This window comes from Hypanus sabinus, chromosome 18 (assembly GCF_030144855.1).
Source record: "Hypanus sabinus isolate sHypSab1 chromosome 18, sHypSab1.hap1, whole genome shotgun sequence".
Classification (NCBI taxonomy): domain Eukaryota; kingdom Metazoa; phylum Chordata; class Chondrichthyes; order Myliobatiformes; family Dasyatidae; genus Hypanus; species Hypanus sabinus.
The window spans coordinates 12925734-12947925 of NC_082723.1; the positions used below are offsets into that span (position 1 = coordinate 12925734).

Sequence of the window (22192 nt, forward strand, 5' to 3'; positions counted from 1 at the left end):
CAGGGCCATGCCACCCCCTTTACCTACCTTTCTATCTTCCCTATACTTTGTGTATCCTTGAACATTCAGCTCCCAATCACATCCATCATTTAGCCATGACTCAGTGATGGCCACAATGTCGTATCTTTTAACCTGTAGCTGTACAACAAGCTCATCCACTTTATTTCTAATGCTCCGTGCATTTAAGTACAGTACATTTAGATCAGTATCTGTTACTGATTTTGCTATATTTCTATCGCACAGCAAATTATCCGGTCTATTCACCTGCCTGTCCTTCTTGCCATCTTTGCTGCACAGTATCTTTGACTTATTTCTATTTTCCTCTTCCTGTTCCTCGACCCTAGCACTCTGGTTTCCTTCCCCCTGCCAATTTAGTTTAAACCCTCCCTAACAGCTATATTAAACAATCCTGCCAGGGATTATTAGGACCCAGTAGTTCTAGAAGCTTGCATGTTTAATAATTAGTGTCAACCACACCTTAATGCATTTTTTGGGAATAGCAATTGTATTCACAATAATGTAGTTATTCATCTAAACTTCCTAGTTTTAATCCCAAAACACTTCCTCAAACAATTGAATAAAGCTCTTTTGAAGAATCTTATAAATATGGAGGCATAAATACACTACTTGAGCAATTATTTGTGCATTCTTCTCTTGCAGATATCTGGAATGTCGCTGAGAAACACTGTCGAGTGGGTTGGTTGCCAAGGCAGCAAGCCACAGTACAGAGGTTACCCATGTTCTCTCTGGACACTGTTTCATGTCTTGACAGTACATGCTGAGAAGCGTCCTGACCTGCAGATTATTGCTGGTAATTTTTCCCCCTTAAAGTAATTATATTTCTGTACCCAAAAGATTTTGTATACCTGGTAAGGTATTAATGCCAATAACCAGATATGTATTAATCAGGAATGAATTAGTCCACTTTGAACCTGCTCCTCTATCCAGTGAAATACTGGCTGATCAGATATTAAGCTCAAGTCCCCTTTCTTGAAAGCTTGTGCTTGTCAAAAATCTCATCTACCACTGCCTGTTGAGGAACTATATTCCAAGCATATGCAGCCCTAGGTCAGAAATGTTGCTTTGTCTGTTAAATAGATGACTCCTTCTTAAATGGAACCCCCATCTGGAGATGCTCCCAAAAGAAGAAACATCCTCTCTATATGCACCCTATCAAGACTTTTCAGGATCTGCTATGTCTCAGTAGTGTTCTATCGTGTTTCAAAATTGCAGCTCATATAAGACCTTGTTAGAACTGCTTCCCAGAAACATTTCTTTCTTTTATAAGGAGAGCATTTGGGTTCCTGATGTGCACTCACTCAAGCTCTATGCACACAGTAGCTATTTTATTAGGTACAAGAGTAGAACCCGGTGTTGTCATCTGCTGCTGTAGCTCATCCACTTCAAGATTCGACATGTGTGTTCAGAGATGCACCTCTGCACACCATAGAATCATAGAAAACCTTCAGCACAATACAGGCCCTTCGGACCACAAAGCTGTGCTGAGCATGTCCTTACCTTAGAACTACCTAGGCTTACCCATAGCCTTCTATCTTTCTAAGCTCCATGTACAGGTTTCCCTTTCAACCAGAAGGTAGACCGTTCCTATGAAACCGTTTGTAAACTGAAATGTCGTAAAGCAAAGAAGCAATTACTATTAATTTATATGGGAAAAATTTTTGAGCGTTCCCAGACTCATAAAATAACCTACCAAGTCATACCAAATAACACACAGAACCTAAAAATAACACTAACTTATAGTATAAGCGGGAATGATATGATAAATATACACCCTATATAAATTAGAAATATTGTATGTACGGTGTGGTTTCACTTATCAAAATCAGGAAGACAGCGAGCCAAAGTCGATTTGGAGAAAAAAAAGTCGGCACGTACATGCATAGGTACGCACGTGCATATGCACGTACACACATGCGCAAACAACTACCCACACAAGCTTTCACAGTCATTGTAGTCTTTCTTCGGATAAACACATGTATAAATTGGGCTTCTTTTTCTAGTAAAAGCGAATATCCTCTTTGGTTAGTGAAAACAGGTACTAATGTAGTTCTTTCTTAACAACGAGGTGTTGTAAAGCGAACATTCGAAAAACGGGGACACCTCTACCTATCCAGGATTCTCTTAAAAAACCTATCGTTTCTACCTCCACCACCACAACTGGTAGCGCATTCTATGCACTCACCACTCTCTGCATAAAAACTTACCCCGATATCTCCTCTGTACCTACTTCCAAGCACCTTAAAACTGTGCCCTCTTGTGCTAGCCATTTCAGCCCTGGGGAAAAGCCTCTGACTATCCACACGATCAATGCCTCTCATTACCTTATACACCTCTATCAGGTCACCTCTCATCCTCTGTCGCTCCAAGGAGAAAAGGCTGAGTTCACTCAACCTAATCTCATAAGGCATGCTCCCCAATCCAGACAACGTCCTTGTAAATCTCCTCTGCACCCTTTCTATGGTTTTCACATCCTTCCTGTAATGACGTGACCAGAATTGAGCACAGTACTCCAAGTGGGTCTGACCAGGGTCCTATATAGCTGTTACATTACCTCTCGGCTCTTTAACTCAATCCCACGGTTGATGAAGGCCAATACATGGTATGCCTTCTTAACCACAGAATCAACCTGCGCAGCAGTTTTGAGTGTCCTGTGGACTTGGACCCCAAGATCCCTCTGATCCTTCACACTGCCAAGAGTCTTACCATTAATGCTATATTCTGCCATCATATTTGACCTACCAAAATGAACCACCTCACACTTAACTGGGTTGAACTCCATCTGCCACTTCTCAGCCCAGTTTTGCATCCTATCAATGTCCCGCTGTAACCTCTGACAGCCCTCCACACTATCCACAACATCCCCAACCTTTGTGTCATCAGAAAATTTACTAACCCATCCCTCCACTTCCTCATCCAGGTCATTTATAAAATTCACGAAGAGTAGAGGTGCCAGAATTCCAGAGGCACACCACTGGTTACCAACCTCCATGTAGAATATAACCCACTCTTTGGCTTCTTTGGGCAAGCCAGTTCTGGATCCACAAAGCAATGTCCCCTTAGATTCTATGCCTCCTTCCTCAAAAAGATTTGCCTGGGGTCCCTTATCAAATGCCTTGATGATCTACCTTCATCAATGTGTTTAGTCACATCTTCAAAAAATTCAATCATGCTCATAAGACAAGACCTGCCTTTGACAAAGCCATGCTGGCTATTCCTAATCATATTATGCCTCTCCAAATGATCATAAATCTTGCCTCCATTAACGTACCAACCACTGAAGTAAGACTCACTGGTCTGTACTTCCCTGGGCTATCCCTACTCCCTTTCTTGAATAAGGGAACAACATCCACAACCCTCCAATCCTCCGGAACCTCTCCCATCCTCATTGATGATGCAAAGAGCTTCGCCAGAACCTCAGCAAACTCCTGCCTTGCTTCCCCACAGTAGCCTGGGGTACATCCCATCCGGTCCCAGTGACTTATCCAACTTGATGCTTTCCAAAAGCTCCAGCACATCCCCTTAATATCTATGTAACCCCCTGGGTCGCCTCAGGCTGGCTCAGCTCGTTCTCATCTAGGGGGAGCAGCCTTCAGCCCCGCCAAACTGGGTAATCAGCTGGTGTGGATGCTGTGTGAGGTCCCCGCCTCGCCCAAAAACAGACAGTACACCATATGCGATTAAATGAGTACAATTTATAAAGGTTACTATAACTAAGTGATTAATAACGATACAGTATATATGAAGAGAAAATTAAAGAAAAGGCGCCAAACTTATCAAAGTCCAAACCACTTCGTGCACAACCGTTGGAGCTCAATTACTGAAGTCTTCTGGCCACCATTCGATCCCCTCCGAACTCCTCGACTCGCAGCTCAGGACCCTCCGAACTCCTCGGACTCTCCAAACAGCTCAGGACCCTCCGAGTGGTCAACCAAGCACATCTAGCTTCATCCCCCCCCTCCTCGGAGAATCTCCCGGCCTCGGACCCCCGCTTGGGGTCCGATCCTCGCCCAGCTTACAGCATTGCGTCCTCTCTCTCGACCCCCTCGCGCCGATCTCCCCAATAGCCCGTCAACAAAAGCTTACAGACTCAGAAGAAAGAACATTAATCCCCATTTGGTTTACAAAGGAATACCATTCTCATTATCAGTAAATTAGCATTCCTGCTAGTTAACAAAAGGAAACCCTTTCCCAACGGTAAAAAAGAAAAAGAAGAAACCCCCTTTACATCTACATGCTCAAGCTTTTCAGTCTGCTGCAAGTCATCCCTACAATCGCCAAGATCCTTTTCCGTCGTGAATACTGAAGCAAAGTATCCATTAAGTGCCTCTGCTATCTCCTTCAATTCTATACACACTTTTCCACTGTCACACTTGATTGGTCCTATTTTCTCACATTTTATCCTCTTGCTCTTCACGTACTTGCAGAATACCTTGGGGTTTTCCTTAATCCTGTCTGCCAGGGCCTCCTAATTTTATTCTTAAGTTCCTTCCTGCTAGCTTTATAATCTTCCAGATCTCTGTTATTACCTAGTTTTTTGAACCACTGTTGTAATATACGGTTATTTGAGTTACTGTCACTTTCCTGTCAGCTTGTTCCAGTCTGGCATTTTCTTCTGACTTCTTTCAATAACAAGACATTTCTGCCCACAGAGCTGCTGCTCACTGGATTTTTTGTTTTTCACACCATTCTCTGTAAACTCTAATGACTGGTATGTGTGAGGAGAGTTTCTGAGACACTCAAACCTGCCCAACTGGCACCAACCATCATTCCATGGTCAGAGTCACATTTCTTCCCTTTTCCTATGTTTAGTTTGATCAATTGAACCTCTTGAGCATGTCAGCATCCTCTTGTGCATTGAGTTGCTGCCACATAATTGCCTAATCAGATATTTGCCTTAATGGACAGGAGTACCTGTAAATGATGTGGTTATATTAACTTGCATAATTTCTACCTGCTTATGAGCTTGGGCAAGAACAAAAGAAAATTGGAAACAGCTGGCGTAGCACCCTTAGTTTCACCAACATTTTATCCCTTGTAATTGAGATTTTTGAGAGTTCTGCTATGTTTTGTCAAATTAGCCCATGAGTTATCTTAAGGATATTATCATTATCTTGCAAAAAAATGTACTATAAATATTTGTACTTTCTTTGTTTGATGTTCACCAGCCTCATTCTTTAAAGGCATAGAACAGGCCTTCTTGGCTGTGCCAAAACATTTTTCTGCCTAGTCTCACTGACCTGCACCTGGACCACACACCTCTCATCCATGTACCTGTCCAAGTTTTTCTTAAATGTTAAAAGTGAGCCCGTATTTACCACTTCATCTGGCAGTTCATTCCACACTCCCACCACTCTCTGTGTGAAGAAGCCCCCCCCCCCATGTTCCCTTTAAACTTTCCCCCTTCATCTTTAACCCATGTCCTCTGGTTTTTTTCATAGCTGCCCTCTTCCTATTTATATATTGACAAAATCCTTTTGGTTTTATAAAGATGCAAGTGCTCTCTTAAAATTAATCTTCTCTCCTATGTGCTTTTTTTTGGCTGGATCTGGAAAAACTTCCAAGTGCTTTGATCTAACAGTAATCCTTGCCATTTTGTACACCTTAGTTTTCAATTAATATTGTCCATCGCATCTTTTGTTAACCATTGATTGTTCCTCTTGCTCGTGGAATCCTCTTCCTGCCTGGGTTAAACTCTAGCTGAGCACTGTAGTTTAAATATCTGCCTCAGTTTTCCCAATGACCTGTATTTTGGACAGTTCCTCCCTCATACCATTGCAATTATTGTTATTTAAAGACTCAGGTTATGCGTGTGTTGCTCATCTTCAAATTGTTTTCAGAATTCTACCATTTTGTGTTAACAAGGAATCTTGTGGCTGAAGATTCCTCAGGGATTTTTGCATTCATAATTACAAAAGACCAAATCTAAAGTAGCTCATTTTTGGTAGCCTCCATAGTGTACATCTCTTTATTAAAAAAAAAATTCCTTTATGCCTTCCATAAATTCTTCTGATGCGAAACTCTTGCCAGTTTGATTGGTTCAATTAATACATAGTTTAAAATCAACGATGATAAGTGCAGTTCTATTCAAACATGCCGTCGATATTTCCTCATGTATTTTCTAAACTTGGGGTTCATATTTTGGAGATCTATAGACAACTCCCAGTTATATCCTATTTCCTTTACTCTTCATGATTTCACCCCAGACTAATTCCAAATTATGCTCTCAGACACCAAGATCTGTCTGCATCTGAGAACTCTTCAATCATTTACCATTTAAATAATATTTTTTTTGCTGCTAGAATGGATAACTTAACATTTTCTACATTATACACTAATTTATCAGATCTTTTCCCACTTGCCTAATCTATTTGTATCTCATTCTTTGCTTCCTTATGTACTTTTCACTAAATTCCCTATTGTCAGCATATTTAGTGACTATCTTTTAGCGCCTTCAGTTTCATAAATTGTAAAATATTTGAAGCACCAACGTGATCTCTGTGTACATCATTCAATACGTGATGTCAACCAGAAGAATTATCTGTGTTTTGTATTAGCAAATCTTCAATCCATGCCGATGTGTTGTTTTCCACCTAATGAGCATGTATTGTAAATATTGTAGAGCAAGTTTATTCCGAACACTTTCAAATCATGGCATACAGATTTTCTATTAGGTTTGGCTTGTTTTACAAAAAATGATAATCATATCAAAGATGTAGTTTGAAATTGACAATAGAATTTACGGGGCTGAAATGAAGTGAGATGCATTTTTGTATAAATGTAGATAATGCAGAATTTAACACATCTGAAAGTCAAAGGCTAAGCTGGGGAGGTGTTATAAATCTGAAATAAAAACAAAAAATCTGCAGTGCTGTAAGCATCATGGAGCAGAAAACAGTTAATGTTTGGGTCACTGATTATCAGAATTGTCCAATCAGCTGATCTCAACATGAGTGGCATTAATTGTTCTCCTGTTCCTAGTTTAGTGCGTTGGAAAGTGCAGGAGGGAGACTGTGATGTTAAGAAGAATTCTGAAGGATATGCTGTAGTGAAGGGTCCTGTTGAAAAATGCACACTGGAGATAGCATTAGATTTGACCAATAGTAGGTGTGCATTCGAGATGCTTGCACGATGAAAGGGTTGTCAAGTGAGACTGCAGGCACTAGAGCAAGTTTTTTCAGGAGTGAGTTACTGCAGAGGAGGTTGCAAAATCAGCAGATTGTGCCTTATCATGTTGCTTCCTAGCACCAGCTGGTGTTTGACATTTGTTCACTAATGAGATGAAGCAGGTTGTGAGGTACTCTTATGATGTTTCAAGAATTGGGTCAGCTAAGATAGCTGGATTATCTACAGAAATTTTCCTCAGTATGACTTATCCACATCGTCTAGCATAACCAGTGAAGATCTTTTAATCCTGCACTGCAGGTAGATTTATGTTGTTCTACACTTTAAAGATTAGTATAACTTAAATTGCAGATGTCAGGGGTGACTGTAGCTAGGATAAGGATAGGTGGATTACATGTAGAAAGCAATGTGTTTTAATCAAGTATAGATCTCGCTGTTAGCTCACCAAGTCCAAGTTGGATGTTAGTTACTGTTAGAACCTAGGTTAGTTGATTATAACTTAATTCTGTGATTTCCATTTTGCAGCTTATTTGTACATCCTTTTAAAAGCTCTAATTGTTTTATAAATTGGAGGGAAGAGAGTCTGGAGCAAAAGCTAAACTGCTGGAGGAACTCAGCAGGTCGAGCAGCATCTGTGAGGGTGGTGGAGAAGGAGTCATTAACATTTTGGGTCAAGACACTGCATCCAGATGCTGATCAGCCCATGGAATTCCTCTGGCAGTTTGTTTTGTATAAAGTAATAAATTATTGAATGGCAAATTATACTAAAATGTATAGAAACCAGTAAATAAATAATTTTATCAGCCCTTCCGGCTGTTAATGTGACACTATTATTTTTCTTAAGAACATTTCTATCCTCTGCCTAACTTAATGTTAGTCAATCATCGTATCATGTTGAATATGCGACTTTGTTACTATGAACACACCCAAAATGCTGGAGGAACTTATCCAGCAGGTCAGGCAGCATATATGGAAGGAAATGATCAGTGAACATTCTGGGCTGAGACTTTGCATCAGGACTTGAAAGGGAGCAGAAGCCAAAATAAGCCCGGGTACTAGAGTTATTTGTAAATTGACCTATTGTTTCATAGAAGTGATAATATCGATTATCTTTGTTAACTGAATGCCAAATGAAAAACAGTAGATGCAGATGTTTTTGATTCTTGAATGCTTTACTTCCTGACCTGCATTGTAAGCAAATTTAGCCAAACAACTTGAGTTCTCTGCTTTGTACCATTTGTACCACTCGAGGAAGCTAGCTTAGCACATGATCCCCCACCAAAGCCTATGGTGTTAGAAATTTCAGTTGTCTCAAATGTTCTTGTAAGCCTACTCATACCTTTAAACTAAATTGGAGTTTAGAAATTTTAAGGAAAATCAATTTACAAAACAAACTTTTCACTCCTCTTAATTTGCAGGAGCGTCATTAAGTTATTTTAACTGCACTGGTTTACACTAGAATCATACTGTACTCGTAGAACACTACAGCACAGAAATAGGCTCTTTGGCCCATGTAATCTGCGCTGAACTGTCAGTTTGCTTAGTCTAATTGACCTGAACCCAGACCATAGTCCTCCATACCCCTCCTGTACATGTACCTTATCCAAATTCCTTTTAAATGTTGGAATCAAAACTACATCCACCACTTGAGCAGGTAGGTCATTGCACACTCAATGCCCTCTGAGTGAAAAAAATCCTCATGTTTCCCTAAACATTTCGCTTTTCACCCTTAACCCATAACCTCTATTTGAAGTCTCACCCAACCTCAGTGGAAAATGTCTGCTTGCATTTACCCTATCTATATCCCTCACAATTGTGTACACATCTATCAAATCTCCCCCCAGTCTAATACATTCTAGAGAATAAAGTCCTAAGCTATTTAACCTTTTTCTGTATCTCAGGTCCTCATGTCCCAGCAACATCCTTGTAAGTTTTCTCTGCATGCTTTCAATCTTATTTTCATCTTTCTTATAGGTAGGTGACCAAAACTGCACACAATATTCCAAATCAGGCCTTATCAACATCTTATAAAATTTCAACATAACATCCCAACTCCTGTAATCAGTGCATTGATTTATGAAAGTCAATGTGCCAAAAACTTGCTTTATGACCCTATCTGCTTCTAATGAGACTGTCAAGGAATTATGGATCTGTATTCCCAGATCCTCCTGTTCTACCATACTCCTCAGTCCCTTGTCGCTCTCCATGTAAGACCTGCCCTGGTTGATCCTCCCAAAATGCAACACCTCACGCTTGCCTGCATTAAGTTCCATCTGCCATTTTTCAGTCCATTTTTCCAGCTGGACCAGATCCTGGTGCAAGCTTTGATATTCTTCCTCACTGTCCACTACTGCCCCCATTCTTGATGTCATCTATAAATTTTCTGATCCAGTTAATTCCATTATCATCCAAGTTGTTGATATAGATGACAAAACTCAATGGACCCAGCACCAATGCGCACACCAGTAGTTGTAGGCCTCCAGTTAGCAAGGAAACCATCTACTACCACTCTGGCTTCTCTTCCAAAGCTAATGTCTAATGCAATTTACTACTTCATCTTGAATGCCAAGCAACTGAACGTTTTTGAGCAACCTCCCTTCTCAAAGACTTTGCGAACATCCACCGTCTTGCCTTCAACTTTTCTGGTATTTTCCATGAAAATTGTAAGATTGGTTAGACATGACCTACCACGCACAAAGCTATGTTGACTATTGCTAGTCAGACCATTGCTATCCAAATGCTTGTATCCAGTCTCTTAGAATACCTTCCAATAACTTTTGCACTACAGATGTCAGGCTCACCGGCCTATAATTTCCTGGCTTATTCTTCAAACCTTTGTACTCTCTCTAGTTGGGACTTCTATGTACTGATTAAGGAAACTTTCCTGAACACATTTGACAAACTCTTTCCCATTTAGTCCTTTTACAATATGGAAATCCCAATTGATATGTAAAAAGTTAAAATCAACTATTGTCACAACCTAATGTTTTCTGCAACAATCTGCAATCTTTCTGCATATTTGCTCCTCTGAATCCCATGGACTGTTGGATGATGATGTGTACTATAATCCCAATAACATGGTCATACTTTTCTTATTTTTCAGTTCTACCCATAAAACCTCACTAGACAAGCTCTCTAGTCTGTCCTTTCTGAGTACCGCTGCAACGTTTTCCAACTTGTAATGCTACCCCTCCCTCTTTAATCAGTCCCACTCTATCACTTCTAATACAACAGAACCTCCAGAACATTAAGCTGCCCCTCCTACAGCCATGTCTCACGTATGACTGCAATGTCATAATTCCATGAACTGATCCATGCCCTAAGCTCATCTGCCTTTCCTACAGTACTCTTGCATAGGAAAAATGCCCAGCTCAGAATATTAGTTCCACCATGCTTGAGCTTGTGATTCATAACTTTGTGAGTAGGCTTAATAACATTTTTCTCCACAGCCACTCCACCAAATATTCTGGCATTCTGGTTCCCCACACCACTGCATCTCTAATTTAAACATCCCCATCCCCACGTGCAGCCCTAGCAAACCTTCCCACTAGGATATAATTCACCTTTCAGTTCAAACTGCCACTTTCATACAGGTCCCACATTCCTCAGAATAGAACCCAATGATCCAAAAAGCTGAAACCCTCCCTCCTGCACCATCTCCTTAGCCACGTGTTAAGCTGTATGAGCTTCCTATTTCTGGCCTCACTAACATGCATAGCAATCCTGATATACAACCCTGGAGGTCCTGTTCTTTAACTTAGCACCTAACTCCCTGAACTCGTATTGCAGGACCTCGTCACTCCTCCTTCCACTGTTATTAGTACAGACATGAACCATGACTTCTGGCTGCTCATCCTCCCACTTAAGAATGCTGTGAACTCAATCTGGAATGTCCCTGACCCTCACACTGGGGAGGCAATATACCTTCTGGAAGTCTTATCCTTGACAAACAGAACCTCCTTTCTGTTCTGCATGTAGCTCCTCCCTGATCATAGTAATAAGAAGAGGGCATTTTGATAACATTTTCAGGCAATTATGTATTAGTCTTGTTATATAATGTTTGTATAGTTATTCATTCCTGATTGGTCATTGCTGTTTAAGCAGCAGCAAAGAAGCACAGACATGTATTGTAGTTCTGCTCTCACAACTGGAGATGGCTATCTAAATAGTCATCTCCAGATGTGAGACTTTGACGCCTAAGGTCTCTAAATTAGTAATTGGATACTAATCATAATTACAGCGTACTGAACTGTCTGCTTCTAAAACAAATCAGATTTTGTGAGGATTATAATTGACATCAGTAATATTTCACTAAAGAAAGTAGCTTTTTGTAGAGAAGATAAAGACTTGCTTTAATGTCATAAGTACCACTGGAACTAACACTATGACCCTGAATTTCCATGCCTAATGTGATGTGGAATTCAACTAAATCTCCTCAGCCCCTACATGATCCATATCCCTCCATTCCCTGCTTATCATGCCTGTTATTCCACCATTCCCTCCCAACCATCACTGTCATCTGTACTTCCCCTCCCATATCTTCCTCCTCCATTAATGATTTTGATGTGTGGATTTTCGCCACAGAATATGGAAGGGCCAAGTCATCAGGTGCAAGTGCTGTAGTATGTGATGGTGAGGAGATCACCTTGGGCAACTCCAGGAATTGAAGAAGGAGAGAGTGATGGGGAACAACAAATATTCGTGTGAGATTCTGCAGGGTGGTGATATGTTTGAGTTCAAGAACAGCAAGATAAAGTTGCAGCTCTACAAAACCCTGATTAGAACACACTTGAAGCATTGAGTTCAGTTCTGGTCCCCTCATTGCAGGAAGCTTTAGATAGGGTGCAGAGGAGATTTACCAGAATGATCCCACAAAAAGAGTTGTGGGTGCATGGAACGTGCTGCAGGGGTGGTGACACATGCAGGTACATCAGGGACATTTAAGAGTCTCTTAGGTAGGCAGATGGATGATAGAAAAATAAAGGGCTATGTGGCAGGGAAACATTGGATTGATCTAGTAGATAAAATGTTGGTACAACATTGTGGGACGGGGGGCTTGTACTTTTCTAAACTCATACATTGGTAATGAACAACAGCAGTGTATGGGATTGGGTCACAGTAACAGCAGTAACGGGAGAGCAGTAGGTATGGGAGGAGCAGCCGCCAGCCATACTCACAGAACCCATGTGTGAGTCTGCTCAGTGCTCGCAGCTGTGCTCAGCTTGACCCAGTCCCTGTGTTTTGTGGCAGGGATGGGGTGGAGAGAAAAGGCAGAAAATGTCAGCAGTCCACAGCATCTGGCAAATTCATTCCTATCCATCCTGCCAGTCTCCAAAACGCTCAATCCTCAGTACAAGCAGACCATTGTTACAGTAGCATAGTGGGTAGCATAACCCTTCACAGCACCAGCAGTTCTGTTCAATTCCCACCACTGACTGTAAGGAGTTTGTACATGACCATGTGGGTTTCCTCTGGATACTCCAATTTTCTTGTACAATCCAAAGACATACAGATTCATAAGAATCGGTAAGTTGTGGGCATGCTATGTGGCAGCACTCGTAGGCTGCCCCCAACACATCCTTGGACTGTGTTGGCTGTTGACCTAAATGACACATTTGCTTGTACATTTACAGTATGGCTGTACAAGTTCTGTATTCACTGCCCTGACCAATAAAGGCAAGCATACCAAAGTGCTGCCATCTCCACCCTGTCTACCTTTCAGGGAAACTTATGTACCTGTACCATGAGGTCGCTCTACTCTCCAGGGCCCTATCACTTAATGTGCAAGTCCTTCCCTGGTTTAACCTACCAAAATGCAACTCCTTGCATTTGTCCAGATTAAATTCCGTCTTATCGTTGCTTGGCCTACTCACCCTGTTTGAATCATTTGGATCCTGTTGTAATCTTAGATACAGTGCACCACCAGTTTTGGTGCCATCTTCAAATTGATTAGCCACATTAATAACATTGTCATTCAGATCATTAATATAATGACAAAATGATGGACCGTACACCAATCACTACAGCGTACAACTGGTCACAGGCCTGTAATCTGAATAACAACCCTCCACTACTACCCCTCTGTCTCATTCCACCAAGCCAAATTTGTATGCTATTCACCTGCACCCTCCTTGCATGTACAAAAATGCATCGAAGTAAATATGTTGGGGAAAATGGGTATTATGTCATTGTGCAGAATTTCTTTTTCTTTTGATCAGTTTTACAAAGATGCTGACTTGCTTTTGTGTGGCTTCTTTCACCCCACCCCCCCACCCCCACCCAGTTGTTGTCTTTACTAAAATTGTAAAACCCTGTTTTCCTGTTTAGTTTGAGATGGGAATGTGTATTAGATCAAGGTTAGTCCCATACTTTGAGTTCTGCTGCAGGGATTAACAGAAAAGCTGCTTGTTGCTAGGATCCACAGAGTAACATTTTCCAATTAACAGGTAGATTTTCCATTACAACAAGATTGATTAGCTGAATGGTGCAGTTCTGAATTTCACTATCTCGAATGCAATTGAATATTTTTTTTAAATAATTCCTTTTCTGAGTGTAGTTTAGAGCTATTTTTGCTAAATATCATTTAAGTTAACATAAATGATCAAGATTTAACTGTTGATGAAATTTGGAATTATTGTGGTTGTTTGAGATGAATGAGAGCAAAGGAGCTGAGAAATTACAAGATCCTTTGGTTATATGTAGGAGTGGGGAGTTATAGCATGATGCTGAGCCGGGGTTCAGGGAAAATCCTCCTGTGCTACTTGTAAAATCAGGGGCACTTCCACAATTCCCACTGGAAATGTATTTGGATGGTAATTGCAGTGGAGAAACTTTATTTTGCATGCTATCCAGACAGATCATTTCAAAACGCAAGTGCACTGAGATAGTACAAGGGGAAAAGCAATAGCAGAATGCAGAAAGTAGTGTTACAGTTACAGAGAAAGTGACAGTAAGGTGCAAGAGCCATGACAAGGTAGATTGAGAAATGAACATTTTCTCTTTGACATAAATACAGTATGTCTGCTCAAGAGGCTTAATACAGTGGGATAAAAGCTGTCCTTGAGCCTGGTGATGTGTTCTTCAAGTGTTTGTTTTCTATCTGATGGGAGAATGGAGAAGAGAATGACCAGGTGGAAGGGATCCTTGATTATGTTGGCAGCTTTCTGTGAATGGAAAGTACAGTCTCAGCTGTGTCCACAACTCTATACACTTGTGCAGTCTTGGGCAAAGCAGTTGCCGTACCAAGCTGTGATGCATCCGGATGCTTTCTGTAGTGCATCTATAGAAATTAATGAAGGTCAGTGGGGGCATGTCAGTGGTTATTGGGCATTACAGAGCTGAAGCTGCAAATGAATTTGTTGTGAAGCAGGAAGGGTAAGTGCTAAACACAGGGAATCCCCTGTGGACATGCCCCTCTTAGTTGCATTTACTGTTTTGGGTATTGTTAGAAAAAGTTAGCTGATTAGGAAAAGATTGCAGCAACTGAATTCATGCACTGGAAGGAAGAAAATGAGATTAAGGCCTATGGAACTCAATAGCAAGAGGGAAAAGAACTTCATTTTTTCAGTCCTGCCCAGGCGTCTTGGCCCAAAATGTCGAATACTTTTTTCCATAGATGCTGCCTGGCCTACTGAGTTCATGCTGCATTTTGTGTGTATTGCTTGAGCAGAATAATACTGTTAAATGCTACTTTATATAATGGCTTTTTGTATCTAATATAATTAATCCCACCGTTTTTGCTATCCGATCCTTGAGTAGTTATGGATTGGGTTCTCAGATGGTAACAATTTTTGTTGAAATTTTACATAGGACTTCTCCTCTGTGGAAAAGTGCTGACTTACAGGTTTGTTCTTTGAAAAGAATTGGATAAAGCCAAACTGGAAAAATACTGGATATTTAAGTTTTTAAAAAGACAGGTTTTCAAACTTAATTTATTTCTGTGCAAAGAAAAGATGAGCAGTGTTTTCATCAAATGAATGTCTGTCAGGGTAAATGAGTTTGTGAGGTTAATGAATTTCATTTTTCAGGAACAAAAAGGTTACTGATGTCATGAGAAGGTAGTTAATCCTTTTAAAAGATACTCTTATATTAGGTGCTTTCTCCTTGCTCCTAAACAAATCTAATTTTTATTTGTGTAGGTTTTGATAATGGTCCTCAAGTCGTTCTGCAAGTTATCCGAAGGTACATTCATCATTTCTTCGGCTGTCGGGTCTGTTCACAACACTTTGAAAAAATGGCTGAAGAATCTATGGATGATGTGCAAACACTAGATGGTGCTATTTTGTGGTTGTGGAAGAAGCATAACGAAGTAAATAATAGGCTGGCAGGTAAGAGAAGTTAATTTGATTCTTTAGGAGTAAGAACTGTGGCTTGTGTGTTGCCATAATGTTTGAAGGACAGCAGCTACTGAGACCCTCCAATGCTGTCTCCACAAAAGAATAAACAAACTAATGTTATGTACCCTGTAACTGGGTCACTTACCAGCAAAGATAGAGAGATCTGTTGAAGTCTGATGGTACTATTTTTAACAGTATTTATTGATAAAAATACACAAAAATAATATCAATGCAAACATACAGATAATATACGTCGTCAATACTAAATCTTAAAGCGCAGGTATAATAATAATCAATAAGAAATAGCTCTATCGTTGTCCAGGGGATAATATATTGTCTGATGGAAATATAAAAGTCACTTTAGTTCATTCAAGCTGCAGCTTTCTGGTTTGAGAGAAAGACGGGTTAAAACTTGCCCATTCCTTTTATGATGTCAATCCTTCGAGAGTCGTTGGGAGTTGATTTCCCCGTAGTTAGCTAAAAATCGTTCTTCCGTGGTCAAGGCACACCGATTCCGGGGCAAATGGAAATGGACACATGTGGCCTTTCCACCGGCTTTTGCTATTATGGGATTGCTAGCGTTTCTTCTGGTGCGTCTGAGGGGCTGTTCCCACAGACCCTATTTTATCCTGACTCACAGGGTCTCAGATGTCAATTAGGTTGAGATGATGCAATCCCTCCACCAACCTCCCCCTCGGTTGCCTGGGGGCTTCGATGCATCGTACAGGATGCAATACACAAGTCCGTCTCCAAGAGACAATAGCCGGTATCAGTGGGTCCGCCTTTCGGAGGCCAGGACACATTCCAACTCTTTGTGGATTCTGTATGTCTTTCTCTCATTTCCTGGGTCTCCTGAACTGACTCAATAGTGATCTTGCGATTCTCACAAAGGAGGGGGCTACCCCGCACCCTTCGGCCCCTCAGAGCTCTGGTACATTCATAACACCCCCTTTTTTCAAAGCGTTTTCACCAGCGGTGAAAACGAAGTAGTACAGAGTCTTACAGGATTTTAGAATCTAACACAATACAAAAGTTTTTTTTCACAGAGTAATACAGTTATACATTCAATTCAGCATCTAAACAGTTAATGATTACAAGTTAACATCTTGCACCTTACTAAAGTCTTGTAGCATCAGACTTCAATTTAATAACCACCTATTTTTATTTCTTTCCTTCAGCAAACAAAAACTAAAGAGTTGTGGTCTTAGCTTACATGTATACTACAAAAGTTCATGCAAATACTAATCTTTCCATTGCTTTCAAACTTAACAGGCAGGCTTCCATGGAGTTGTCTTTATTATTCACATGCTTTGTTGAAATCCCGTAAAACCGGCTTTTGCTGTTTAAAAATGGCGTCCCCATTAACCCTCGCCCCTTTTCCGGTTAATTCCCACATGGGGAGCTTGGGTACCCCTGGCGAAATAGGCTTTCGCCCGCTTATTTCATAGGAGTTATTTTATCAACACTGTATCCTAAACTTAGACCATCTTCTGAATTTCCACCCAATTCTTTAATTTTACACAATTTGCTAGCTTTCTCTTCAGGACCCTTCAGGCTATTAGTTTTCAGTTCGAACTCTTTGTTCAAGTAGCATTTCAAATTCTGCCTTTTCACACCACACTCTGGAATAACAATAGCATGGGGTGGGGGGGGCCCATCATCTTCCAGCTCAACCTGTAAGTGATCCGCAGGCTTTGTGGTACCACGCCATTGAAATGACTGGAGCCTGGTTGCTGCCTTTGATATTAATCCAGCCTTTAAATTTTCTTCATTCGATTTGGGAACTACTTATTTCCCATTTCCTTCAATAATAATATTCATCTCCCCACTTTTGATCTCCACATTAACTTTTAACACACCTTCGAGCACAACCACCTGGGAACTCTCACTTCCCACTATTACCAAGGTTAACCCTTTCTTCACTGAACCAAGTCTATCTGACCCACAAGGACGGCCTTCCTTTTCAACTGAATCAAATACCTCAGACTTTTTCTGAGCTCCATTACTAGGTTCAGTACGACGTGCATCCACATCTTGGACACACTCAAACGGGACATTTGCCTCTTCCAGGTTTTCAATACCCGTACCCGGTCCAAACTCTAAATTCCCCTGATTCTCCCAGCTACTCTCTGGGCAACTCCTTTCCGGAGTAAACTCAACCCCGCAGGCTGAAACAACCTCATCTGCCAACCCAGCAGACTTCTTCAAGGTAAGGGCATCCTTTTCAGCTAGGGCTGCCCTCATTTCATTATTGGGAACACCTTTAGAAGTTTCAACTTCTTCAAACAGTTCTGCCTGTTACGAAACCCCGTAACTGGGTCACTTACCAGCAAAGAAAGAGAAGTCCGTTGAAGTCTGATGGTACTATTTTTAACAGCATTTATTGATAAAGGGGCACAAAAATAAGATTAATGCAAACATACAGGTAATATATGTCGTCAATACTAAATCTAACAGCACGGGTATAATAATAATAAGAAATAGCTCTATTGTTGTCTAGGGAATAATGTATTGTCCGATGGAAATATAAAAGTCACTGTTAGTTTGTTCAAGCTGCAGAGTTTTGGGTTTAAGAGAGAGACGGGTTAAACTTGCCCAGGTCCTTTATGATGCCAATCCTTTGAGTCATGGGGAGTTGGTTTCCCTGTTGTTAGCTAAAAGCCGTTTTCCGTGGTACAAGCCACCAGTTCCAGGCAAACGGAACCGAATGCACGTGGCCTCCTTCCAATGGCTTCCGCTATTACAGAATCGCTAGCGTTTCTTCTGGTGCGTCTGAGGGGCTGTTCCCACAGACCCTCTTTTATCCTGACTCACAGGGTTGGAGATGTCAATCAGGTTGGGGGTGATGCAATCCCTCCCTCAACCAGCCCACTTTGCTTGAGGGCTTCCATGTAGCACAGTATTGCAATCCACAAGTTCGTCTTCAAGAGACAATGGCCATGTCCTGTAGTTTTATATCGCTGGGGAGCGAGACATTCCGCATGTCTCTCTCTCATTTCCTGGGTCTCCTGACCCAAATCAATAGTGATCTTGCGATTCTCACAAAGGAGGGGGCTGCAGGCGTAACATGCCAAACCAGACAGATCATCCATGTCCAACTTTGGACCTCTTAACAGCTCTATCTGTACCTCATCTTTCTTTTCTCTTCGCTAAAGGAAAGTCTGCCTCCTCTCCCTTACTCTCTTTCACTTTACTACTCTTCATTTTACCACCCTCTAAACCCTCGTGGTACAGGGTCGGTAAAAACGTCTCGGCCAGATCGAAACTGGCCGGATTTAAACTGCTCCTTTTCTCAGCTGCCTTTCTCGACATGCTGCGAGTGATCGCGCATGCGGGATAGATCTTGGAATCTAGGGGCCGCAACACTCACCGGCCGGCTTGTCAGCGTTATTGCTGACCAAACCTTCCCACCGGCTAAATCGTTACCAAGAAGGACGTCCGCGTCAGTTCTCAGGAATTCTGATCGCACCCCTATTTCAACTGGTCCAGAGGCTAGCTCACAATTCATAATGACCCTATGCAAGGGCACCATTTCCGTCCCTTTGCCTATTCCTTTCACAGCTACCGTTCCTATCTTGAGACCAAAATCTAGTACCTTACTGCTGATCAATGATAGTTCAGCCCCCGTGTCTCTCCAGGTCCGTACTGGAACTGGGGTGTCTCCCTCCCTCACAGACACGGTTCCGTTTGACATACAAGTCTCAGACCCTTCTCGTACTCTGTCTACCCGGGGCTCCCTTGTCGATTTACTGATTACCATGGCACATCCGATAGGGACTGCTGCTTTCCCTTTTCCTGTCTCTTTCCTCGGAGCAAAGCACTTAGATGCAATATGCCCCCCCTTTCCACAATTAAAACAGGTCAAGCCCGGAAATCTCTGGTCGTCTGGCCTTTCCCCCTCAATCTTACCACTAGCTCCCGGCGGGACCTCTGCCTCAACCGGCGCGCTTTCTCGATCATTCCCACGGTCTCTCTGGGAACTTTTATTCGAAGAAAACTTTGTCTTGTGGGTTAGGGCATATTCATCTGCGAACCTAGCAAATTCTGAGATGGGCTTATTGGGCTTCTCATTCAAATACATCCGGATATCCTCCGAATCACAACCTTTAAATTCCTCAATCAGAATTAACTCCCTGAGACGCCAATAATCCTCTTCCACTATCTCTGCTGTGCACCAACGGTCCAAGAGCACACCCTTCTCACAGGCAAACTCGGTATATGTCTGATTCCACCCTTTCTTTAAATTTCTGAACTTTTGTCTATACGCTTCAGGTACTAACTCATAACTCCGGAGAATGGCCGCCTTTACTTTGTCATAACTCTCCTCCTCCATGGACAACGCCGTATATGCCCGCTGTGCCTTCCCCTTTAACACACTTTGTAACAACGCCACCCACTGATCTCTGGGCTACTTCTGATTCACTGCCACCTTTTCAAAAAGCAAGAAATAACTATCAACATCCGTCTCCTCGAACGGAGGTACTAACCTCAACTCCCGACTAACATTAAACCGCTCCTCTCAGTTTGACCCTTGATCTCTTCGCCCTTGCCTTAACTTCTCCATCTCCAAGTCATGTTTCCTTTGTTTCTCTGCCTCCCCATACTCCCTCTCCTTCTCGGCTCTCTCTCTCTCCTTCTCGGGTCTCTCCCTCTCTCTCTCGGCTCTTTCATGCTGCTTCCAGCTGCTTTACCTTAGTTGCATGTTCCAACCTTAATTTCTCCAACTCTGAGCCATCCCACTAGCTGGTTGGTACCTTTTCAGGGATATTTTCCAATACCTCAGCTGCAAACACATTCTTCCCAATATAATACTGAGTTATTGCCCTTCGCACCTCCCGCGTTTTCATTGACAACCTCACCTCTGCGAGGTTTAACCCCTTCGCCAAATTTATCAAGTCCGATTTGGTGGCCACCTCTAGCGCCTCCAGAGTCGGGTTTTCTATAAATTCACCCACATCAATCTTTGTTGGTTTACCGTCTGGCTGCCCGTGTAACCAGATCCAAGTTTCAACTTACAAGCCCGATTCACTGGCCTCCCAATTTGGTGTCAAATCCTGAGACGAGAACCCCAATTGTTACGTACCCCGTAACTGGGTCACTTACCGGCAAAGATAGAGAGGTCCGTTGAAGTCTGATGGTACTATTTTTAACAGTATTTATTGATAAAAATACACAAAAATAATATCAATGCAAACATACAGATAATATACGCCGTCAATACTAAATCTTAAAGCGCAGGTATAATAATAATCAATAAGAAATAGCTCTATCGTTGTCCAGGGGATAATATATTGTCTGATGGAAATATAAAAGTCACTTTAGTTCATTCAAGCTGCAGCTTTCTGGTTTGAGAGAAAGACGGGTTAAAACTTGCCCAGTCCTTTTATGATGTCAATCCTTCGAGAGTCGTTGGGAGTTAATTTCCCCGTTGTTAGCTAAAAACCGTTCTTCCGTGGTCAAGGCACACCGATTCCGGGGCAAATGGAAACGGACGCAAGTGACCTTTTCACCTGCTTTTGCTATTTCTGGATCGCTAGAGTTTCTTCTGGTGCATCTGAGGGGCTGTTCCCACAGACCCTCTTTTATCCTGACTCACAAGGTCTCAGATGTCAATCAGGTTGAGATGATGCAATCCCTCCACCAGCCCCCCCTCGGTTCATTGCCTGGGGGCTTCGATGCATCGTACAGGATGCAATACACAAGTCCGTCTCCAAGAGACAATAGCCGGTATCAATGGATCCACCTTTCGGAGGCCAGGACACATTCCAACTCTTTGTGGATTCTGCATGTCTTTCTCTCATTTCCTGGGTCTCCTGAACTGACTCAATAGTGGTCTTGCGATTCTCACAAAGGAGGGGGCTACCCCGCACCCTTCGGCCCCTCAGAGCTCTGGTACATTCATAACACTAACTTTCCCAGCCAAAGATCCCCAGCACAGGCCCTAATTATTGTACGGTTTATGTTGGGCTCCTATTGTGCTTCCACTTTGGGTTTCATTCCACAAAACTATAGTAGATGCAAGCTATCTTCAATTCCAGGAGGGAAGATATAAAAACGATGTTCTATTGTGCAAGATATTGTTAAAAAAAAAAATCAGATTTTCTTTTTTGTGTGTGGTAGTTTAGGGATAGATTTCGAATATGTCACAAGTGAAAGCTCCCTTTCTCATTTTCAAGGTAGTACGTTGCTATCTTTTGCATTAACTGAAGACAAACCTAGCTTTTAGTATAAAAGGAATGCCTCTTAATAGTGCAATATTGTTTGGTTCTGTACAACAGTGTTGCCTTGCTTTAATGCCCAAATCTCCTAGAGTGAGCATTGATACAAATGAGAGCAATCCAAATTGAGTGAAAGATGACATACTTCTAACAAATATTGGACAAATCTGAATGAATTTGTAGTTCTCTATTGTGGTTATGTTCCACATTAAATCTTCAGGAAGCATTGTACACAACAAGTTACTCTGAACTCATCTCTGGATTGCTGCAACTGTGTAAGGTTGCCATCTTCTGATGGTCTTGTGGTCTTAAGAGGTGCCAAGTGACAGTAATCACATATTGATGTGGTATGGAATGGCGGTGTTGTGGATTTGTCTTTCCTTGGAGGTTTATGCAAATTAGTTTGGCATTTGAATCATTAACTCATTCACTGAAACATACCAGAAAATGAATTTTAATATTAGAACAAAGTTTCTCCAATTATTCTGCCCCACT

The 22192-nt window shown here is 41.7% G+C and overlaps 1 protein-coding gene across 1 annotated transcript in view; it reads left to right on the forward strand.

Moving 5' to 3' along the window:
- qsox2 (quiescin Q6 sulfhydryl oxidase 2) overlaps nucleotides 1-22192 on the forward strand; it is an 88706-nt gene that overhangs the window by 57498 nt on the left and 9016 nt on the right. The window contains exons 10-11 of the mRNA XM_059993674.1: nucleotides 661-811; nucleotides 15282-15470. Of these exons, the coding sequence (XP_059849657.1) occupies nucleotides 661-811; nucleotides 15282-15470 (340 nt within the window). The remainder of the gene's footprint in view (nucleotides 1-660; nucleotides 812-15281; nucleotides 15471-22192) is intronic.